Source organism: Candoia aspera, chromosome 7 (genome assembly GCF_035149785.1).
Source record: "Candoia aspera isolate rCanAsp1 chromosome 7, rCanAsp1.hap2, whole genome shotgun sequence".
NCBI lineage: Eukaryota > Metazoa > Chordata > Lepidosauria > Squamata > Boidae > Candoia > Candoia aspera.
Genome location: NC_086159.1, coordinates 6398709 through 6421783, shown reverse-complemented (window position 1 = coordinate 6421783; position 23075 = coordinate 6398709). Strand labels below are relative to the sequence as shown.

The following is a 23075-nucleotide window of genomic DNA, read 5'->3' as shown; positions in this document are numbered from 1 at the left end:
CTTAGGGGTAGGACATTTGGATGGGCTGCTACTTTTTAAGAAAAAAAGAGATGGGTAATCAATTGCAGATTTTATGAATTGGCTCCTTTCGCTCTGAAACGTTCTCCAGGTAGTCCTTGCTTAAAGACCACAATTGGGACTGGAATTTCAGTTGCTAAGCGAAGCAGTCATTAAGCGAATCTGACCAGATTTTACAACCTTTTTTGCAGTGTTTGTTAAGCGAATCACATGGTTCCCCACTGATTTTGCTTGCCAGAAGCTAGCCGGGAAGGTCAAAAATGGTGATCACATGACCATAGGACATTGCAATGATCATAAATGCAAACCTGTTGCCAAGCGCCTGAATCGTGATCACATGACCACAGGGACACTGTGATGGTTGTAAGTGCAAGGACCGGTCGTAAGTCGGTGTTCCCAGCACCATTGTAAGTCTGAACCATCACTAAAAGAATGGTTGTTAAGTGAGGACTACCTGTACAGAGTTTTTCTCAAACCAAACCATTGGGTTATGGAGCTCCCTAGTCATTATCTTCTGTCACTTCGTAGAGCCCAGATTGAAGGAGCAGTTTAAATTACAAAAAAATGAAGAAGATTTGGCTAAATGTTAGGAAGAACCTCCTGGTGGTACAAGACGTTTGAAAGTGGAACTGAGACTCTTGTTAAAAGTTTGAAAGGGATGTTGGATGGCTGCCTATCAAGGGATGAGCATTAATGGATTTCCTGCTTTCAGAAGGAGGTCAGCCTAGATCAGCATTTCTCAGAGTTGGCAAGTTTAAGATGTGTGGACTTCAACTCCCAGAATTCTGGGAGTTAAAAGTCCACACATCTTAAACTTGCCAAGTTTGAAAAACACTGGCCTAGATGAATTTGAGGTGCATCCCAACATTGTGTGTGTGTGTGTGTCTGAGAGAGGAAGAAGAAGAGGAGGAGGAGAAGGAGGCATTTCAGAAAGAGCTCTTTCACCTGCACTCAAAATAAGCACATGAAACAGAAAGTAGTTTTACAAAGTTGCAGGCAGACAGCCCTAACTACTATAGACCGTCTCAATGCTTCTAGTAGGCCCATACTCAATTATTCTGTTGTTAGCTCTAGACATTTACACTTCCCATAAATCCCAGTGGATTCCCCCCACCCCGCTGCCCTGGCAGCTTTCTCATCATCACTTACCTTTTAAGGTTATGGGTATTTTCTTCCCCTATTATTCCTTCTGCTATGTCAATAAGCCTATACATCGTCCATCACGCTAATGGGGTTGTAAACTTTTAGAAGTACAGCTGAAATATATGGAGCGTTTGAGGGTTCTTGCGGTTACTCATGAGGAAGGGGCAGTTTTGGAGGTGGCAGTGAGATGAGATCAAAGGGAGGTGGAAGAGCAGAGCTGGAGAAGGATGGGAAGAAATGTGTAACATCTGGCATCCCTTTTATTGGCCATGGACTTGATTATGGTTTATAAACTAACAAGATCTCGGTTGTTTGTCTCCCTTGTGGCACCACAATTCTGCTTTGTGGTGTAAAAGAGAAATACAGTGCTATGACCATGGGAATCATTAGGGAAATAATATAAATTCAATAGGGGTTGTAAATCAGCTGCCTGGCCGAAGAAGTGGGATACTTCTTGCTTTGCTGTTGAGGTATCCTGTAGGTTTTGGTCTTGCTGATTCCATCATTCTTGTTTTAAAAAGTGTGGTGGTGATGCGGCTAAAACTTTTAGGGTTGTTTATCAAATATGCGTGAGGCCTTGCAGGATGAGGAGGAGGAAGGGAAAGGAAAGGAAATGTGTTGGGTCTTGCGGAGGTTGCAGAGAAAGGGGCCATGAAGTAAATCAGGGTTTCTCAATCTCAGCAAGTTTAAGATGTGTGGACTTCAACTCCCAGAATTCACCAGCCAGTATGTCCTGGAGGAAAGGAACAGGACAGGGATCTATTGATGTTGCAATTCTCTAATGCAGTGTTCCTTAGCCTTGGCAACTTCAAGCTGTGTGGACCTCAATTCCCAGAATTCTCCAGCCAGCATGAATTCTGGGATTTGAAGTCCACACATCTTAAAGCAGGCTGGCTGGGGAATTCTGAGAGTCGAAGTCCACGCCGCTTAAAGTTGCTGAGCCCTGCCTGCAGTGGCAGCCATTTTGTGAGTGTGCCGACCACTGCATCTCCCAATTCCAAACGTGGTCTCGGCTGAAAAATGTCGCCTTCCTTTGATTTAAGGTCTTCTACCAACTGTGTCGGGTTTCAGAGTTTTATTTTACAAGTTATAACCTTCCGTTTTCCAAAATGTACTTTTCAGGGCCCTAGAGTGCAAGGCCCAGCCCCACAACTCCACCCCACCCTCATCTCTTCTGCTCCCCCAAAGAAATTGCCTTTTAAAGTTTTAATTAGGAAGTACATGGGGGTCAATCAGATCAAGGCACACATTGTGAAGCGCCTTTTGCCTCATTTTCCAGCCCTGGCCTCTTCAATTATCTATAATGAACTTCCTAACTGCAGCCTCAAACCTTTTTATATGCTAACGAAGTCTGGATTGAAGCTGCAGCAATTGCTTCTAGTTAATGAATGAGAAGGACAATGACATTGATGGGGGGGGGGCGAGCAGGGGAGAAAAATCCAATCTGCAATGCCTCTACTTCCCTTCCTTGGTCTTTGCACAGCTTCTTACACCCTGGATGTGGGTTCTCCTCTGAGGCTGACTGCAAGAGATTCCTTGCTCCTAATGAATCCACAGCAGATAAGTGCTTTCTTGGACCAGAATGCAGAAATTGCCCAAAATATTCCAGCATGCCATTACCCTAGTCCTCTTCAAATAATAATAATTATTATTATTATTGCAATTTACACACAGTCTACCAGAGAGTTCTGACCAGATTTGGTACCCTTGACTGTCAGATCCTTCCCAAGGATATAAGAGTGTTTCTCAACCTCAGCAACTTTAAAACTTGTAGACTTCAACTCCCAGAATTCCCCAGGCATCTGGATAGCTGGAGAATTCTGGGAGTTGAAGTCCACATATCTGAAAATTGCCAAGTTCGAAAAACACACCAGCTAGGGAAGTCTGGGAGTTGAAGTCCACACATCTTAAAGTTGCTGAGGTTGAGAAACGCCGATCTAAGATAGTTAAAGATACTGCTGTAAGATATGTGCTGTTCCAAGTAATGCAAATTTTTGTAATTGATCAGTTTGTTTGTTCCTATTGCATCCAGGTGCTTTTTTCCAGATCTTTTGGTGTGGCACCAAGAACCATGTTGTTGTTGTTGTTGTTGTTGTTACTAATATTAGCATAGTATAGTAGGGTTGGGGCACGTCTGAACTAGAAATGTTTGGACCTGGGGGCCGAAAGTCACCGGTTGTGCTCCAGAACATGCCTCCAAACGACAATTTACATCTCATGACATTGTGATGTACACTCCATATTGATGTACTTGCCTCTAGGCGACTGGCACAAGTGTGTCAATTATGGTTTCTGCATCACGACATCGACATTTGTCTCCTCCTTGTCCCCCATGTTTTTTAATTCTCTGCTCCCAAGTTCAGCTATGCCCAAGCAAAAAAGCTCCCTGTAGTGCATGTCTGTGTATGTCAACATTACCCTTACAGACTTCTCATTTTTGTAACAGGAAATGTTCATGCTGAGTCTTCAAACCTCTCATCTTTCCTGCAGGATGAGAAGCCACATAATTGTTAGCCTTATTCTGGACTTCTTGCAGGCTATTAAGCCTGTATTTTATGCCTCTGCTTTCTCCTTCTCTAGGTGAACTCTGTGTGTGCTCTAAGCCCCGTTTTCTTCGCCTTTCTTTGATCTTGCTCTCCACCTTTTTCTCACTGAACTGAAAGAATGGAACTCCTTATTGACTAAAAATGCCTTTTGAATCCTGTTTTTCTGTCTCCTTGCAGGATGTGGAATGGATTTGGTGCTATGTTAGCTTGTATGCCAGTTGCTTAGTATCAATTAAGATGCCTTAGCTGAAGATCTCTGTGTTAGTCTTTACTGTTAGTTGTCTAAGATATCTGTGTAAGCCTGGAGACTGCTGATTTTTGAGATTTTAATGTTGAGAGGTTGTTTGATTACCGTGCATGCCCTTAGCATTAAATATTCATTAATAGATTATATTGATTAGGTATAATTACTGCCTTATTTCTGGACTTTTTGAATACATAGCTTGTTTAATAACTTATAAAGCCTAGTCCCAGCAGAACTGGTGCTGTGGGAAGCCCCAGTTCATTTCTTAAAAAAAGATTTGCTAATATAGCTAATAAATGTCGACCAGATTTGAATAAAATGTATCCTTATGAATTCCGAATGCTTTGTTGTACTGCTATTTCATACAGAACAATTTCCCCCACATTTACATATACAGATCCAGTGATCTAACATTTACTTATGTATTAAACTAACTTTAATAGCCACCTGGAAAGAACATCAGGAACTGAAACAATTTGTTGCACTGCTTCGATTTATATGCTTTAGGAAATATAAAACCCCACAGTGGGATTCATTATAAAGATTATTGGGTGATTTCCCCAATATGTTCAAAAACTTTCAGACCAAAGAATAGTTAATTGGGCATGGCCAATAAAGAGGGTAACATTTGCACATTTGCTTGTAATCCCTTCAAACAGCCTAGGAAGGTTATAATGAATATGGTACAATATGGTGCAATTTGGGATAATATGATATAATAGGACTAGAGATGACTTGGGATCCAAAGCTGTGCTTTGGACGTGGGCATGAAGTCATGTCCTCCTGAAATCAAGTCTGCATTTTCCTGAGATGGCACCGCTCCGTCTGGCTTCAGATCCCAAATGCATCGAATCTGTATATAAACCCCATAGATGATTTTCATAGCCAATTCCTGAGTCCTGAAATAGATCCCAAGCCAGTTTTTGAGTGGTGGATAACACTTCCTTGGTCCCAGTGTGTGTGTATGGTGTGGGGGGTGGCGGGTGGAGAGTAGCTTGTCTTGGAAAAGAAAAGCACCAAAATTAAAGAAAAAAAACCCAGGTAGGCTTCCAAATACGCTTGTGTCCTAATCTTGGGTTTGAGAAGATGCACGTGGGAAGGTGAATATACAATGCTTTCTTTTGTAACACCCAGAATTGTACGACATCTGCTTTCTCTGCAGGACTGTCCCCAGCTGCTAAGAGCCAACAAGATCTTGGTCCCCGTGGATGTTATCAAGCCGATCACTCTGAAGGCCAAGAACTTGCCCCAACCGCAGTCCGGTCAGCGGGGCTACGAATGCATCATTACCATCCAGGGCAACGAGAAGCGAGTGCCTGCACTGAGATTCAACAGTTCCAACGTCCAGTGCCAGAACACTTCCGTGAGTAAGCTCCCTCGGCAGTGGAGGCGGGGGCAGGGGCTTTGTGGGAGAAATCAAGGTGGCGGCTGGGACTGTTGGGTCAAAGCCCCACCCCTTTTTTCCAGTTAAAAAAACTTTCTTTAATAATAACACAGTGTATATACAGATATACAAAGAGAGAGAGAGAGAGAGAGATTGATTGATTTAAGGATGGATGGGTAGATAGATTAGAGACAGATAGATATAGAAGATAGATAGATAGATAGATAGATAGATAGATAGATAGATAGATAGATAGATAGATAGATTTAAGATGGATGGATGGATGGATGGATGGCGATAATGGCTGGCTGGCTGGATATAGATAGATAGATGCATGGAGGGATGGAGGGATGGGATAGACAGAATAGATAGATGTATTCATTTCCCTTTTTTAAGAAGTACATCAACTCTTGATGCATGGAAAAAGGGGCAGGGCTTAATCCCACGGTTGGGCAGCTGCTATCTTGACTTTTTTGACCCCCTACCCTGTAGTCACCCCTGGTGAGAGGGTAGTGAGAGTAGATTGGGGAAGGGAGCAAATGATTCCAAGAACTGGAGGTGCAGTTTTTACCCCGTGAAGCCCACGCCATATTTAGGTGTCAGTTAAACAAGCTCTAGCTTAGGACCTCATTGTTTGAAGGGCCTCTCAAAATTTCAGGGTTTTTTTTCCTGTTCACTGCAGTTCTGGGGTAATTTTCTATAGGAAAGTCTCCATAAATGAAGCCCTCTTGCTTAGCTCCCACGATCCTCATTAATTGATTAAGCTGTGCTTCCTTTCTGCAGGCATTCACCCCTTCGGCTCGGAGGGGGCCCTTCCCCACCCATCCCGCGTTGCTTCTGCATCTTGGGGGCCTCCGTCCACGTTCAGGTGCCCCACGGCCTGATGCCCTGCCAGTGCTTGCCGACAGAGCCTCTGCATCGTCCCCCAGCCTGGGCCCTCCCCAGGTCTCCGTCCAGCCCTGTGCAGAGCAGCCCTAGGCATCCGCGCTCAGGGGTGGGGGGCAGAGGGAGGCAAGCCACAAAATGTGCATGGCGATGTCACAATGGAAGGTCCACCCCTGCTGGGCTTACGTGTGATGTCAGGACTCAAGGGGCTGAGTTTGCACTGTGACATCACAAGGCAGGTTTCCCCATGTTGCCACTGTTGTGATTAAAAGTATTGCGGTTGCTATTTCTCTTCCAGAAATGGGCTCTTTGTCAGGGGGAGGGTGCCTTCTAAGCAGGAAGGCAGGAATGATATATCTTGTTCGTAAAAGATTACAGTTGCACATTATATATGCCATCCTGCACTTCCCCCAGTAAAATCATGTCCAAAAATTATGGGGAGAGATATGTGCGCGCAAGCTGCTTTTATCTATCTTGAGAGAAGGGTACATTGTTCAGGACAAATGGATCAGTATAAATCAATTCATGGAGGGTGAGCCTGATCCCCTTCAGTTCTGTAACAAACATCCCGCTCTCCTTGTTTTCTGCAAATGCCGTCTTCGTTTGCTCGTCCAGTCGGATTCCAGAACTGGATGGAGAAATTGATTTGGGTAGCAAACTCCCTTCTCTCCTTCTTTCTGTAGGCCAAGGAAAAGCAAAATGTTCAGAACAACCCCAGAATTTGCTGGTGTTGGTTGTATTCACATGGTACATTTGAGCAGGCTGCTAAATCGAATAATAATAATAATAATAATAATAATAATAATAATAATAATAAGCAGCTTCTGTGGCTGAAGGGGGATGAGGACACAGGTCTTTCCACTTCTAGCCCAGCACCTTCACCGCCTTGGGCCTAACTGGAAGAAAGGGGGTGTCTGTTATTCATCAAATTTCTATTTTAAAAAAAGCACATCATCACGACAACGGATGTCACTTCCACTGTGAAGTCTTTACCACAATGTTGCCAATGACATCCCTTGCGTTGATTTACGTCTGTTGCGAAGGACAGAAATGAATGCAGCTGACATCATTGGCCTCCTCTGCATAATGCCGTTGTCGCGCAAATGGCCCGATTTGACACAAATGGCATAATCATTTGCATCTCCCCGCAAAGGCTGCAGATTCCATTGGTAGGGTGCTGTTCCACACAGGCAGAGGTTTGAGTCCTTGCGTGCAAAGCCCGCTGGACTGAAGGCCACTCAAGTCAGGTTCCCATGTATGCAACAAGCCCAGGAAAAGAATTAACCTGTAACTTAACCCAGGCTTCATTCATAAAATGGGGGTGAGATGAATTTCTGTCATCTGGAAGAGTGCTCTGGGCATCCCCAGATGCTGGTAATGTAGAGGTGGCCTCTCTCAGCTGCCCTCATGTCCTGTTGTCTGGTTTGCTGAAATGTGTTGTGTTCCTCTAAGCCAGTGTTTCTCAACCTTGGCAACGTGAAGGTGTGTGGCCTTCAACTCCCAGAATTCCTCAGCCAGCATGGCTGGCTGGGGAATTCAGAGAGTTGAAGGCCACACATCTTCACGTTGCCAAGGTTGAGAAACACTGCTCTAAGCAATGGACTGAAGCCTGTCTAGCAACACGCTTTGTACGTGGATGCTGGTCTGCACATCACAATCATAGAAGCGTAGCAGGTAGGAATTGGAGGGTGGTTAGAGGCCATCTAGACCACTAAGTCTGTGTTAAAGACTTTATTAAAGTCTCAAAATACAGATAAAATACCATGTATAGAAAAGCTCGAGGAAAGATCTAAAAGAAAAAAGACAGACTAAAAAAGTGCAGAAATTTGAGAAATACAAAGAAAGTGACTTCCAACCTTCTCCCACACAGATATTACTCTTACTCTAAGCTAAACCTTACTAAACATTATTTCTACAAACCATAACAGTTTCAGCATCAAAACCCAAAGTCACAACTTTGTTTTTTTCAGGTACAAGCCAATAGCCCAGAAGCGGTTTCCACGTAGAAACCCGTCCAGTCCCAGTGTGTTCTCTTATCAGCGCTATCAATTTTGCCATCTCCACCAATTCTAATAATTTCACCATCAATTCTTCCACTGTAGGAATTTGTGTATCTTTGCGCATACCGAAGTCTTGCCGCTGTTGTCATATGCAAAAAGAAAGTTCCAATTTTTTTTCAAGTTCTTGGTCCATCGAGCCCAGTGGACCACTAGATCAGGGCCACTAGATCCCTGCCCAGTTCAGGGTTCTACTAAACAATTCTTAATGGCCTGTGGCTACACATGATTAATCAGTGAGATCTGAAACTCAACCATTCCTGGCCGATGGACCTCTGGCCCCATGTGAAACCCTCCAGTGACAGGAGTTAATTGCTCTTCTGAGCAGGCTGTTCTGCTCTTAATACCACCAGAAAATTTCTCCTGATCTTCAGCCTGGATCTCTCTTGTTTTAAGTTTTGCCAGTCAGTTGTTGGCCGACCTTCTGTTTTAACACAGAGCAGGTCTGTTTTCTTTTGCGCTTGAGGGCCTTTTCAGTATTTGCCAAACTGCTGTCATATCTCCTCCTTTGAGATCAAAATATTCTCAGCTCCTTTGATCCCTTCTCATAGGGCTGGGCTTCCAGATCCTCAAGGGTCCTGGTCTCTTTCCTCTACACCCTCCCCAGCTTCTCTGTGTCCATGATGGGTGAGTTGATTGGACGTCGGTATCCAAACCATGCGTGCCAATCAGGACTTGGCAGAAGGATTCTTAAAGGGCTGCGTATGCCCATCAGTTGTACACATGGCCTTTCTGGATCCAAAATGCAGATACTTTTTAGCCTTGAGAGTCCCTGATGCAATTGGTAGGAGAACGTGGTGGGAATGAGAGTCCTTAGCTTCAAGGGGGAAAGAAAATCAAGGGGGGGATGACTTTACCTTGTTTTTGTGGCATCGGAAGCAGGAAGGATGAGTCTAGACTTTATGCAGCAGTGCTGGTCTGTGACCTATGGTTTACCTGCACAATGTAGACTTGTTGCCTTTGTTCAGCCCCCTAGGGCCCCGGGGGCACATGCTTCTCTCCAAACCCTTATATATTTCCCCAGAACTGCTGCAAAAATTGCCACCAAATTGTAATTTGTCTTAAGGTAACACCACTGGAAAACATTTGAAATCTGTGAGGACAGTGTTAACCCAGCACATTGAATCAGTATACCTAGTAGAAATGTATTTAGCGGCCACATTAGTACATCACGCTAAGTTTGGTTAAAATTAACTTTGGTGTTTCTGACTTAGTATGTGGTGCAAAGCCAGCTCATTCAATGAGGAGATGGTTCAGTGTATTGTGTCAACTGGAACCAAAGGTTCAGTCAGTATCCAGGTTCAGCATGTTAGAATCCAAATTCATTGATGGCTTTTCCACAAGAGGCTTAAACTAGTCTCAGAAAAAGATAAGCAAAGTTGGACCTGATTAGTACTTGGCTGAGAGATTTTCGGGAAGTTGCGGGGCTGCAGCCTGCAGCCAGAAGTCGGAGGCATCTCGGAAGGAAGCAAACCATTTTCATACCATACCAAGGAGACTGCATGGACTAGCTCCTGGAGTCACCAAGAAAGGATCCCAACTTGAAGGAGGAATGGGGACATCATTTGGAGGGTAAGGGAGATGTTCCTTCAAGAGGGACTTTTTCAGCTAAACAAAGTGATGACTGAGTGAAGACAGGATTGTATAAAATCACACATGGCATGGAGAAAACAGGTGGCTGTTCTCTTAGGATCAGGGGTCATAATGAACCTGATTAAAAGGAGATTTGGAAGAGACCAAAGACCTCCTTCACACACAGCCTCATTCACCTGTTGAATTCATTTCCACAAGATGTGAAGATGGTTCCCGATGTGGAAGATAGGCCTCTCAAAGGCCATTGTTCTTGCAGACTTCATGTTATCTCCAAGATGGAGACAACCCATCCAGCTTGGAGGGTTTGTCTCCCATTCTTGCAGAGAAGCCCCCAGAAACATCTAGTTGGGCTTTGTGGGAAACCAGGTATTGGACTAAGATTGGCCTTGGCCTGATCCAAGGGGCTATTCTTATATTCTTTATGTTAGTTTATGGTTTACTGTATTACATGTACCCAGAAATTGGCTTAATTCAACAAGGTTAAGCAAGTCATAGGAGCACAGCTATGGAGTAATATTAACTGAGTGAAATGTTTGGAATGGAACAGTAATTGAATTTAAAGATAGATAAATGTAATTCATATACCTTTAGTTTTTGTCCTGCCTAAGGTTTTTTTCTTGAGGTCCCACCTACTTTGGGGATTGTACCTCCAGCACATGCCACATCAAGGCAAGGCTCCTGAGTTGAAAATAGCTATACCTTTTGATGCCACTTCCCAGTATCTTCCCATAAGACATGAGACTCAAAGTTGTCCATCAACACATTGCACTTGGATAAACTAAACATACACAGGTCCTGTGGTCACAGTCTACCTTACTAGGATAGTGTGTATTTCTATTTTATATCTATATGTATGCAGTTGGGTTGCATTCCCATGGCACTGAGAATCCAGCCTGTTGGTTAGTTCATGGTTTGATGTATTGTGCAAACCCAGAAAATGGGTGAATTCAGTAACCCGGTTCAGCAGATTGTGTAAACGCAGCCAATGTGATCTACTAGGCCAGTCTACCATTAAGCAGTTCCTTGAGATCAGGAAGCAGGTCTGGGTGGGTTTAAAGGTCCAAAGACAGCAAAATGTCTTCATGTGGATCTACTTATGCTCCTGCTGTGTGAAAAATTTCTGATGTTGTGCAGCACCCTTAACCTTTCATTGCTCTCCTATTTATTACACATTTGATTTACTCAAGGCTTCCATTTGCTCAACCCAGTCGGTTACGAACCCTGAAGCTGCAATCATGTTTAGTATTAAGCTTGTTTAGATTTTTTTAATGGCTTAGCATGTTGTGTGGATTCATTGTGTTGGTTCTTTTACTGTGCAATTTGTATGTGTGTGCAAATCCATCAAGTGGGTTCCTTCAAGTATTGAATTAAATGTTGTGTGGAACACAGCTCAGCCAATATCCCAGTTGGTTATTCCCCATCAAACAATCCTCTTTCGTCTCTGAGGGGCCATAGGAAATCAGAAAAGCAGGCCGTTGCTATAGCACCATAGCTGGTTCCAACTGAGTTCTTCTTCCAGCCAAAACTGAGACTAGATAGAAACTTTTACACTCTGGCAGTGGAATAGGTCCCATAATCTTTCAAGGGATCTCCTGACCCTAATAGAAGTTCAGCCTGTCTGGGGAGGTGTTGAATGTACCCTTTTCATTTCTCCTTGAAATTGTGCTGTTATAATTTGATCATTGGCAAACTGCTGGGCATTTTTTTTTAAAAAAGCATTAGAGATTATTGAAGCAAATAGGATTGGGGTTGTCCGTCCCTGTTTTAGAAGCTTATATGTGTACATTACCTGCATAGGTGGACCTGTGCTATGGATTCTGGGGTTTGGGAGAGGAAAGCAGAGGTGACTTCCATACAAGCACATAAGGGATGCCACTGAAAAGTTTTGCAAGCGTGCCTGCCTGCCTTGAGTTCTGCATTAGGATATAGATTAGGGAGAGTCATAGCATGCCTGTGTTTGCACAGGAAGCTTAAGCGGGTAAGGTGAGGCCAGTGGCTAAGTTTGCATAGCATGTTAAGTTTGCTCAGTGTTCACCATTGTTAGATTTGGGGCGGGCTTTGCATGTTATGTGAACCTAACTCATCTGGTTAGTGGAAAGTTCGGTGTATTGTGTGAACCCACAGAAGGATCTAATTCAGGAACGAAATCAAGTGTGTTGTGCTGACTGCTAAGTCACATTACCAGGGATAAGTGTTAGACCAGTGTTTCTCAACCTTGGCTGGCTGGGGAATTCTGGGAGTTGAAGTCCACACATCTTCAAGTGGCCAAGGTTGAGAAACCCTGTATTGGACTAAGGAAGATCCCTCAGGGTGATGACCTTTGTTTTTTATTTCAGAATGCTATAGTAACATCTGCATTAAAACAATGAGATTTTTTTAAATTGCAAAGCAGGAATAATGTCTACAATAAAAATAGCAAAGAGCAGTGATGAAACAGTGAATAAAATAAATGTTCCGTTAAAAAATGGAGGAGTAAGATGTATTCACCTGACTAAAAAGCTAGCAATGAAGGTCTCAACCAAACATCCTTTCTGGGAATATTCTGCAAAGGGACAAAACCACGAAAGGCTGATCTCTCCCACCTCTCTTCAGGAAACATCATCTGGACCAGAGCTGCTTTTATCCGTCTTATAAAAATAGGAAATTCATATCAAAAGCATTCTAATCACAACTGACTGATGCTGCAATCCTGTGATCTCTTGGAAAGGACCCCAGGAATCCTAGGAGATCCTAGTTCTTTGACAGAGGGTCTCCTTCAAAGATGGAGATCAGAACTTAGAGCCCTGTTTGAATTTCCAAGACCAGTTTTTTTTCTTGATGTTGGAACTTCAGGGTTGGAGAGAGCAAAGGAAAGGAGGTAGGGGAAGATGAGGAAGACCCTTGTTCTGAATTTTGATACGCCTGTTTCTACCTTCTGAAGATGTAGGAGAGGGAACTTCAGCACTCATTTGCTGTGGGAATATTTGTTTGATGACTTACTGGCTGAACTCAGACAGTATGTTTAACTTCGCAGATCTAGCATTCTCACAACGTGCTAAGCTTGGCTAGGGTTTACCTCATTTATGCAGATTTTGAAAACTGCATGGGAATAAGGTTGAAGATAGCTTCCTATTTTTAGCATTGGGGCATGCCTAAAATCATGCCTTGCATCAACATGTATCTTGAGGGCGGGAGAGAATTAAGAGGTCAGGGACTTCATCTGTCTGCTAGGATTCCCCACCACCCACCCTGGAAACTTTCATATCCACAGTGTATTATCCATCCTAGACAAGACTGGGGTGGTGGTGTAAGATCAAGGTTTGGATGGGGAAGTTTACATGGAAGACAAAAGGATGAGAGCCTTGCCAAGTCCCATCTTCACAGCAGAACGAGAAGAGAATTTTCACCATGGATTTCTCCAAGTTTTATCAAGAGTGGATTTGTCTGTGTTGGTCTATTGCAGCAAAAGCCATACACAGCAGAGTGTGTCTGATTGATTTTCACAGCTATAGTGGAATGATAGATGGACATTGCTACAAAGATAGCATTTTGCCATTTCTGCAGCCTTCCTGTCTCCCCCTTTCCATGTCTGGAAAGATATAAACAGATAAAGACACCCTCACATTTGACCCCTGGTTGAAACAGGGAGACATCCATGCATTTTTCTTGGTCTGAATATGAATATGGTTAATGGCTTTCATCCAGGATCTTTTTCCCAGCTAAAACCGGAGAATACATTTCCTTACGAAATTTTCACAAAATGTTGACCTTTCTTTGAGCAAAGAGCAGGGATAAGACTTGGGCAAAAGACATTCCCTTTCATCTGGGGGTGGCTCCCTTTTAGGAGCCCGGTTTCCCTCTGGGATAATATTAGTTGTGTTTTCCTGTCATTGTAAACCATGGCAAATGACCCCACTGCAGAAAGGATTTGGGGATTCTGTACTCAGACCACCCCATTGCTACAATCAGTCCCCCAACAGGATAATAACAGATATTACCCACCACCTTCTCTCTTCAAAGTGCAGTTGAAATGGTGAGCTAATTAAAGTTGCTAGGAGGGAAGCCTTTCTAAACTACTCAGTGAACACTTTCTCCCAGGAGCAACACATCCCAAGGAAACGCCAGGTGGGAGAAAGGAAGCGAATCAACTCAGAAGAGATGCAGAAAACAAATGGGACGGTATTTTCTTAAAAACTGCAGAGGCCAAGGGCAAAACTGAGTCTGTTTGGTTGGGGCTTGTTTGCTAAGAACCCAGCAGAAGGGTGGTTTTAAAATACAGTTAGTCCTCGCTTAACAACCATTTGTTTAGTGATGGTTCAGACTTATGATGGTGCTGGAAAAACCGACTTGCAACCGGTCCTCACGCTTATGACTGTCACAGCATCCCCGTGGTCACATGACCATGATTTGGGCACTTGGCAACCAGTTCGCATTTATAACTGTCACAGTGTCCTGTAGTCACATGATCGCCATTTTCGACCTTCCCAGATGGCTTCTGGCAAGCAAAATCAATGGGGAACCACATGATTCACTTAATGATCATGTGGATCGCTTAACACCCACAGTGATTCAATTAATGGCCACCCCAAAAGGTCATAACATTGGGTCAGATTCATTTAATGACCGCTTTGCTTAGCAACCAAAATTCTGGTCCCAGTTGTGGTAGTTAACCAAGGACTGCCTGCAAAGATGGGTCACGTATTGCCTTCTTCTAAAAGAGGCCCCCCAAATGGGATTTGGAATGTAAAAGAAGGGGAAAGGTATGGAACACATGGAGAGTAGTTGTATGAATGACATTTAATTAGTTCAACTCAGTGTTCATTGCAATTAAATGGAAATCTGCTCAAGCTTAGTGTCCCCGTCAACCAACTTCAAGGGTTCTGGGCCTGGCTATGGCATTCAAAGGAGCAGACTTTTGTTTGAACAAAAGCATGTGTGGCTGTAGCCCCAGCATTCCTTGTTGTGCATTTGAACTATGTCTTTAGGAAAATCTATCAGTTTAGAACTTGCAGAGTGATGGGTAGCACTGGCTGTTAATACAACAAGCAAGATAAAAGCCGGGTTCATGGGTTGTGCTAAGCCATAAGATAGTTTGCTTGGTTTTAGCTCAGTGGATTGTGTGAATCCTACCAGAGTGGCTCCTCATCTGAGACTGATGGCTTAGCATGCTGTGTGAACGCTGCTAGTGGAGGTTAAATCAATGAAGCAAGATTTAAACAAATTACAGTTTAGCATCTAATGAGGAAACATTCTCTGTTCAACATTAAGCTCCTTTGAGATCAATAGGGCTTACTTCTGAGAAGACAAGCCAGCCTTTCTGAGCTTGGCTTCCCTGTCGATATTTTGTGCAGACGGCAACAGTGTGGAGAATCAAGATGGCAGTCACAACCATACAGTCAGTGCCCCTCCGTTTGTATAGGTGGGTGATGATGGGCCATGGCTTTGCAACCCCCGTTGTGATGTTTTTAATCCCCTCAGTGATGCTCCTCACAACAGCCAGTGCTGACGCTGGTTCTCATATGGACAGTCAGGGCTGGCGCTCTGTTTCTGTCATCCTTCACCCATCTTTCATAAATCTGTTTCATCTCTTTTCTGGCTTAATCCATAATTGCTATTTGTTTATTCTTATAAAATACGTGTTTTTCGTAAGGGGTTACTTGTTTTTCTCAGTCTTTTGGCTATAACGAAGGGTAAGATGTCTGTTTAGAAAAGTTTTTATAGATAATGCTGCATTTCCAGGTCAAAATTGGGAAGACACACACATTCAAAGAGGGTGGGGCTACCATTGCAATGCTCTGTCCATTACCTTGAGTTTGACCCTTCCTTCCCCTCCCAATCGTGCAGACCCTGTGGTGGGTTGCTGTTGTAGATAAACTAAACTGCAAAAGGTTTTCCTTTTAGAGGCGCCTGGATTTTTATGCTTTGATCAATTTGTGCTCCGTAGATACGTATTGTAATAGCTTAATCCTGAGATATCCTGCAGCTCCAATCACTTTACTGTTCTAGTTAGGCAGGGTGGAAATGAATTAAGTATTCACGGCTTGGACTAAGGAAGAGTTTGGCCATTTCAGGGAGAGGTTCTTTACTAGCACAATGGAGGAATCTGCTCAGGGATCTTTGGGGAACCTCTGCCCATCTCTAGCTGCTGGGAATCTCCGTGGACATCCCAGATGTTCCAGCTGCTCTTTCATGTACACTTCCATGCTGGTGCTCCTGCATCCTGCAGGTGGCTGGGGGTCAAGGCTTCTGGCCTCTGCTTGTTGCCTTCCAGACAGATGTTACTCTTTTAATTAAGAGCATTGGTGGCAATAAAACCCCCATCGAGGCCATGAAGGATTCATAGCCTTAAGCCCCGCTCCACCTTATGCAGGAGTAGCAATGCAGTCAAGAGGAACTAATGTTAAATGAAGTCAGGAGATATATGAGATCAGCAAAAGACCCCTCCCCTTCCTGTCCTCCTCACATCATATTTCTGCCTTGGGTTAATTACTCATCACTCAAGCTTGCAAGGTTTTATGCCTCACCGCCACCCCCGTCACCCCAATTGCTATCTTTAAGGCTCTTTCTTCAAGCCCAGGGTTAGAGAGAGAGGAAAAATGGATTGTGTGAAAGGATAGCTCCTGTGTGCAGAAATCGATTTTGATTTTTTCCCCCCTTGACCAGACAATGTGTCTATCTCTCACGACTTCTTCAAAACGTTGGGATTTAAAGTGGAGCCCCCGTGGGGTAGAGACTGCTGTGGAAACAAAGCCTCCCCTTTAAAGTAGCACAGGCATCGATGGCATTGAGCTTGTATTTCTGCATTGACGAACCTATGCAATGTGGCTTTTGCCTATTAAACAGGCAAAATTCTCTTTTGAAAAAATGCTTGGGGAATCATAAAGCAAAACAAAACAATTGACATGGTGCAATCAGAAGGGGTAGCATCAAGCAAATCCAGTTATGACGATCTGATGTTAGAATCAGAGAATGAAACTCCCATTGCTATTAAAGCTTTAGAGAAACAGGCCTGAAGTTATGGCCTCAGTGTGAAAGGGATTGCTAGGGCATTTTGAAATCCGAGATAGAGACACCCAGGGGAGCGATGCTCAAATATAGAAAAGCACATTAGGGGAGAGGCCAGCTGTTTGTGTACTTTGGTACCATTGATTAAAAAGATCAGACAGGCCTCCAAATATGTGAGTGTTTATGGCTGTCCTGTGAATTGATCTCCTGAACTTGATAATGGAGGAAGGACACCCAGGTAGCGTCCAACATTGGGCAAGTCGTCAATTTCAGCATTTTCTTCTCGTACACCAAAATCTCATTGCAAATGCTATTTCTGCATGACGCTGCACAGTCCTGGGTCCCCTTATTCCAGAAGAATGCTTCACCCGCACTGCAACCATGTTGGTAAAATAAAATAAAAAAACCAGAGACTGAGACATGGGTGTAGAAGCCAGCTAGTTAATGGCTAATTGTGTTTACTTTGATCAGGGATAAATTGCTGCGCCACTCGGCGTTCACTTGAACGTCATAGGTAGAAACCACAGGTACTCTAGACGTGGAGTTGAGCATCGGCTGATCGAGACAAACACCATGAGGCCTGTGGAGCTTCTCCAAGCCATGCTGCCCTGAGGAACAAAACACAAATTGGGCGTGGGCCAATTTGAAATCCCGAATTTTTGTACCATTTGATGGTTTACTTCCATGATCTTTTTTGTCAGCATTTTATGATCAGCAATCCAGAATTTTATGATCAGCTATCCACAATTTTCACACCCATTCTATGTTGGTCCCCTGTACATTTGCAGTGGGGGAGAAGAGGAAGGGAGAGTGGGGAACTCAAAAAACTGTTCTCTGAATAAAAAGGTCCCAGATTTTCTTTGCCGTCTTTGTTCCTTCTGCGATTCTGGTAGTTCACATCTAAAGTGCTTTTAGAAAAGCATGTTTCATGCCTTTTTCCGAAGAGATTTGATTTACAACGAATACAGATCCATCCTGAGCATAACCACAATCACTGGAAACACTGGCAAACGGTTCCAAATAAGTGTGTTTAATCGATTGTGTAAAAGAGTCTTTACCCCACCCCCTTCAGCTTGTTACTTTTAAATCTTCATCTCAGAAAAGCCATGGCTTGTTTTTTTTTTTTTTAAAGCTGCCTTGTATAAATTGGGTGGGCAAAATGCAGAGCCCTGATACAAAACAGCCCAGGGAATCCTAGAGCATTTCTACTGTTTTGAGAAATCAAATTCTCAATTGCAGGGATACCCCTTAACAACCCTATCTTTCCACTGGCGTTCGGCGTTAAAAAAATCAAAATCAAAATGGGTGCCCCAACTGCAGCTGTTTTTTTTCTCTCAGTTTGCATGCAGTTACGTCCTGGAGCCAGAGCAACAGGTGTGTGATGTGTCTTTTGCTCCCTTCACTGTTTAGTATTCATATGACGGGATGGAGATCAACAGCCTGCTGGTGGATCTGACGGTCGTATGGAATGGGAATTTCAACATTGACAACCCAGCCCAGAATAAAGGTAACGGATCATTTCAACTTGTCCTTGGAAGTGGTAACCTTAGCAACAGGCCACTTTGCTCCCTAAACCTAGCCAAACTGTTCCTGCTTCCTTTTGTCATCTAACACAGGACATTTTCCTTGCTAATTTTCGCTCTGCTTTTTAATTAGTGTATTTACTGGGACTTATCCACCACTCCTGACCAAGACAACTCTCTTCTGCACTCTAAATGCCTGAAAAACCACTCCTTTCTCCTCCCCACCAATCCCAATGTGAATTTCCCACTTTCTAAGTTTAATTTCAATAGAAGAGAATCTCTGTAGCTCAGGGTTGAACTGTGGAGTCCTTGGTGCTCTCTGAGCTTGGCTTAATTTAAATTCCCCCTTTGGGGGGGGTTGGGCGGTGATAGAAATGTGAATAATAAATAAATAATTTCCCAAGTTCATTCTGGCTCCATTCCCACAACTCGGGCAATTGGGTCTGTCCGAGATGCTGCGTGCATTTGTACAATGTGCAAAACACACTACCTTTCCCTTGGTGGGAAGGCTTCTTTTCTTTTTTTGGGGGGGGCGTGTTTCTGGATTGGTTTAGTTGGCTGTGTGAACCTGTTTCGTTCAGTTTCTAATCCAGAAACCAGGTGAATGGTTGGGTGGACCTGGGTGAAGTGAATGTGGGAAAGAGGAAAGCAGGTTTGTCTTGCATCCTGGGGAGGAGGAAAGAATGATATTTGTCAGGTGTCCAGAGAGAGGGAGGAGGAGGAACAGAAAGAAAATGAGTTGGATGAACTTGGCATTACCATTACCGATTGCTTCTGAGCAGCTCAGAAGATCAAAGGCAGGGCATTAAGGATTTGCTCATAGGGGAACTAGGCACAATTGTGTCCACAACACTCCCTGCACCCTTGGAAGCCTTCTGTGTCCGTGAACTGCCTCTCGGTATTTGTGATTTGTATATATGACATTAAACGATACAGAGAACCTGCCACGGCTTTGAACTGTCCAGCTGGTTTCTGATCCTCCAGATTAATCCTAGGATTTAGGCAGGGAGTAAACAGAGCACAATTTCTTTCCATGCCTTTCTCTTTACCAGTCATTAACATTTAAAATGGGAACCTACGCTGAGGCAGGCTGTTTTATGCCTTTAAAGCTCATTTTGGCTTCTGAGCTGCATCATGGGGCTGAAGAATTCCTATCTCCTCATTTCATCTGGGCCCAAATCTGCCATTTTGGTTGTCTTTCCTTCCCTGCAAAAGAGGCTGATGCTCTTCTGCCTCGTTCCAATTTTTTTATGGTGTTAGGGAGCTGAATTTTATTGTCGGGGCTGATAGAGGGAACCACTGAGGCTGGGGCTGCATTTTGTGATGCATCGTGCCTTACTATGAAGCTGCTCATGTTTCCTTGCCTGGAAAAGCTCCACGGCAGGAATTTATTAGGGGTGTGTGCGTGTGTATGTGTGTCTGTCTGTCTATATCTATCTATATCTATCTATCTACAGATAGTCCTCGCTTAACGTCCACTCAATCAGCAACTGTTCGAACTCATGACAGTGCTGAACGAAGGGACTTACAGCTGTTTCTCATGGTTGCAGCCATTGCAGCATTCCCACAGTCACATGATTGCAATTTGGGCACTTGGCAACCAGAATTACAACATCCAGCGTGATGGTCACGTGATCCTCATTTGCAACCTTCACTGCCAGCTTCCAACAAGCAAAGTCAATGGGGAAGCCAGCAGGAGGTTGTAAATGGCGACCACGTGACTGTGGAATGCTGCAACCGTGTGAGATGCACCTAACGACGGCAACTGGGACTGCCGCAACTGCCGTCGTAAGTCAGTGCAGTCACATGACGTCATGCTTTACAACCGCATTGCTTAGTGATGGAGTTGCTGGTCCCAGTTACCGTTGTTAAGTGTGGATTACCTGTAACTATCTCACATATATATATATGCCTCCAATCTTAAAAGACTAGCTGGTACATGGCAGCAACAGTGAAAAGCCAATGCAAAAGATCAATACGCAGAAATGCAATGAAGCGAAAATTACATTATTGCAATTGAGAATTACATGTCTGGCTTCAGAGGCTCCGCATCAGTTAGGTTCCAGGGGTCTTCTGGAAAAGCTGAATTTTTGCAAGCTTCCTGAAGGCCCTGGGAGTGGAAGCCATTCTTGGTTTGTGAGGCAGGCAAGGTCTACCTGAGACCTGTAATGGTGTGCCTCATAGATTCCTCTCTTCAGCCCTCCGCACTTCCATTTAGAGGAAGGCGTCTGTCAGCCTTACCAGGTAGACCAGACAGGAAACACAGCCAGATAAGCTAATTCTACTTCATTGTAAAGCTACTTTGACAGAAACTTGCAAGTCTGAAAGTACAATTCTCTCTCCCCACATCTTCTTTACAACCCGAGAACTTAGGGAAGGTCCCTTCTGAGCCTCTTGCCCTGCCCGCTATCCAGCTGTGGGCTCAGCTGTCTCTTACCTGGCCGTTCCCTTCGCAGCGTTTCTGGGCCCAGTCTCCCAAGGTCATTCCCACGTACCATTACAACATCCCAGAAACCCCTGGACTTTTTCATCTCTCTGCAGCCTCCCTTGCTGACTGCACGTCCCAATTTGCAAAGCCCCAGGGGAGGAGCATCTTCCCTTGGGATTGAATGAGAATCTAAGGCAGCTACAGAACATTAGGGAGACGTTTCTACAGAACTGCTGTGACTGCTTGGTTGCTCGTCACTAAAAATTGTAAGAACCAGGCATGCTAAATTCTGTCCTCCTTCAAATGAAAATTCCAGAGCTGGTTCTCTTTCGTCCAACCGAAAGGGAATTGATAGAAGAAGAAGAAGATGCCATAAATTTCTTGCCATCCCCCTTCCCCTACTTCCTGTCAAGGCCAACCTTGCCCACCTCTGGCCACAGCTCCTCAGTGGGTTTCTCTTCTCCCCATAGCCCACCTATACAAGTGTGGAGCCATGAGAGACAGTTGCGGATTGTGTCTGAAAGCAGATCCAGACTACGAGTGCGGCTGGTGCGAAGACTTGGATCAATGTACGCTGAAGCACCATTGCCCCATCCTGGAGAACCGCTGGCTGGAGCTTTTGGGAACCGGAGGCAAGTGCACCAATCCCAAGATTACGGAAGTAAGTTTCTTCGCTTTCTCCTCCCTCGTGCCTAGATGTTCTTAAATGTTGCAATGAGTCACTTTATACCAGTCATGGGTTAGTGCAGCCTTTCTTAACTTTTTGACCCTGGAGCAACCCTTGAAATATTCATCAGGCCTCAGGGAACCCCTCCTGCCCATTCAGGCTCCAATATAGGCCAGAAGTTCCCAAATTATTATATTCGTTTCATGGGTAGGCCTGCGTATATGCATTAACGGTGTTCTTAAACTAAAAATAAAGAATGAAACTTACCTCTTTAGTGTGAGGTTGCCCGAGTTTGAAATGATTTTTAAAATAAATCATGACCTCTCATGGAACCCGAGGGTGCCACGCAACCCTGGTTGGGAAACCCTGGGTCAGTGGCTTCTGCAGAATGAAACAGATACAGAAATCCCATGCAATAGTTTTAGAATAAAAATAGAAATCCAATGCACGGTTTTATCTATTTATCTATATTTTTTTTACTGCATGCTCAGAAGATTCTGCTGACTTTGTGGACATGTCCGTATAGCTTTCAAGGCAAGAATAAAGAAGTGGTTTGCCACTTCCTTCCCCCAGAATGGTTTTGTTTGTTTTGTTTTTTTTACTTCCAAATCTAATTTAGAACTGGTGGTGTCCTCCCCAGGGTCTGATCCTGCTCAGCTTTCGTTGAGATCAGCCAAGGTCAGCTAAATGGTGCTGCTAGGGAATACCTGGCTTGATTAGAATATATCTGAAAGGAATCTTGTTATCGTACATCATCACAACCTAAATAGGAACCAAAAATGTGATGAGCTTGCAAAAAAGAAAAGAGGTGATTTTAGGCTGCATCAGCAGAAATGTCGTCTCTAAACCATGGAAAGCGACAATTCCACTGTATTTTTCAGAGGTTATTCTATCTGGTGTAATGTGTCCAGTTCTGGGCCTCACATTTAGGAAGGGTTCGGAGAAACTGGAAACATTGCAGAGAAGGCTAATGAGGGTGATTGGGAAACTAAAGGCTACCTATTTCAAGGAGAGGCCAAGAGAACTGGATATTTTCAATCTTGAGAAAATACAACTGAGGGACTATATGAGGACACATTTGATAGACTAGAAGGAGCGTCCCACGGAAGATGGTCCAGATCTCTCTGCAAGATGGGAGGTTCTGTCTGAATGTTCCAATGATCAGAGCGGTTCAAGAGAAGAACGATCGCCAAGAGAGTTGATGGATTCCTTTCTCGGGATCTGTTCAAGTGGAGGCTGGACAGCCATCTACTAGGAATGCTTTAATTTAGATTCCTACACTGAGGAGGGGGTGGTGGTAGACTCCATGGCCTCAGTCGCCCCTTCCAATTCTCTGATCTTTCTACTTGCTGGACTCTGCAGTTCCAGCATGGAACTACTGGCGTGGTCTCTGGGTGAAGGTTTTCCTCCTTCTCGAATTCAGCTTGGTTCACTGGTGGGGTTCAGAGCTCAGCTCTCTGTAATGCCCTGTGATCTAGATCCCATTGGTGGTCAAAGTTGTTAGGGTAGAAGATTTATCTTGGCTATATAGGGCTACACTGTTTAGGCACAATGTTGGCTTCTGTCTCTTCTCCTTCCACCTCTCTGATTCAGGAAAACAGTG

General features: G+C 44.1%; 1 protein-coding gene across 1 annotated transcript in view; it reads left to right on the top strand.

The window, feature by feature from the left end:
* LOC134501192 (plexin-A4-like) overlaps positions 1-23075 on the top strand; it is a 51929-nt gene that overhangs the window by 20479 nt on the left and 8375 nt on the right. Inside the window, exons 5-7 of the mRNA XM_063308800.1 lie at positions 5114-5314; positions 18265-18361; positions 21276-21466. Coding sequence (XP_063164870.1) covers positions 5114-5314; positions 18265-18361; positions 21276-21466 — 489 coding nt within the window. The remainder of the gene's footprint in view (positions 1-5113; positions 5315-18264; positions 18362-21275; positions 21467-23075) is intronic.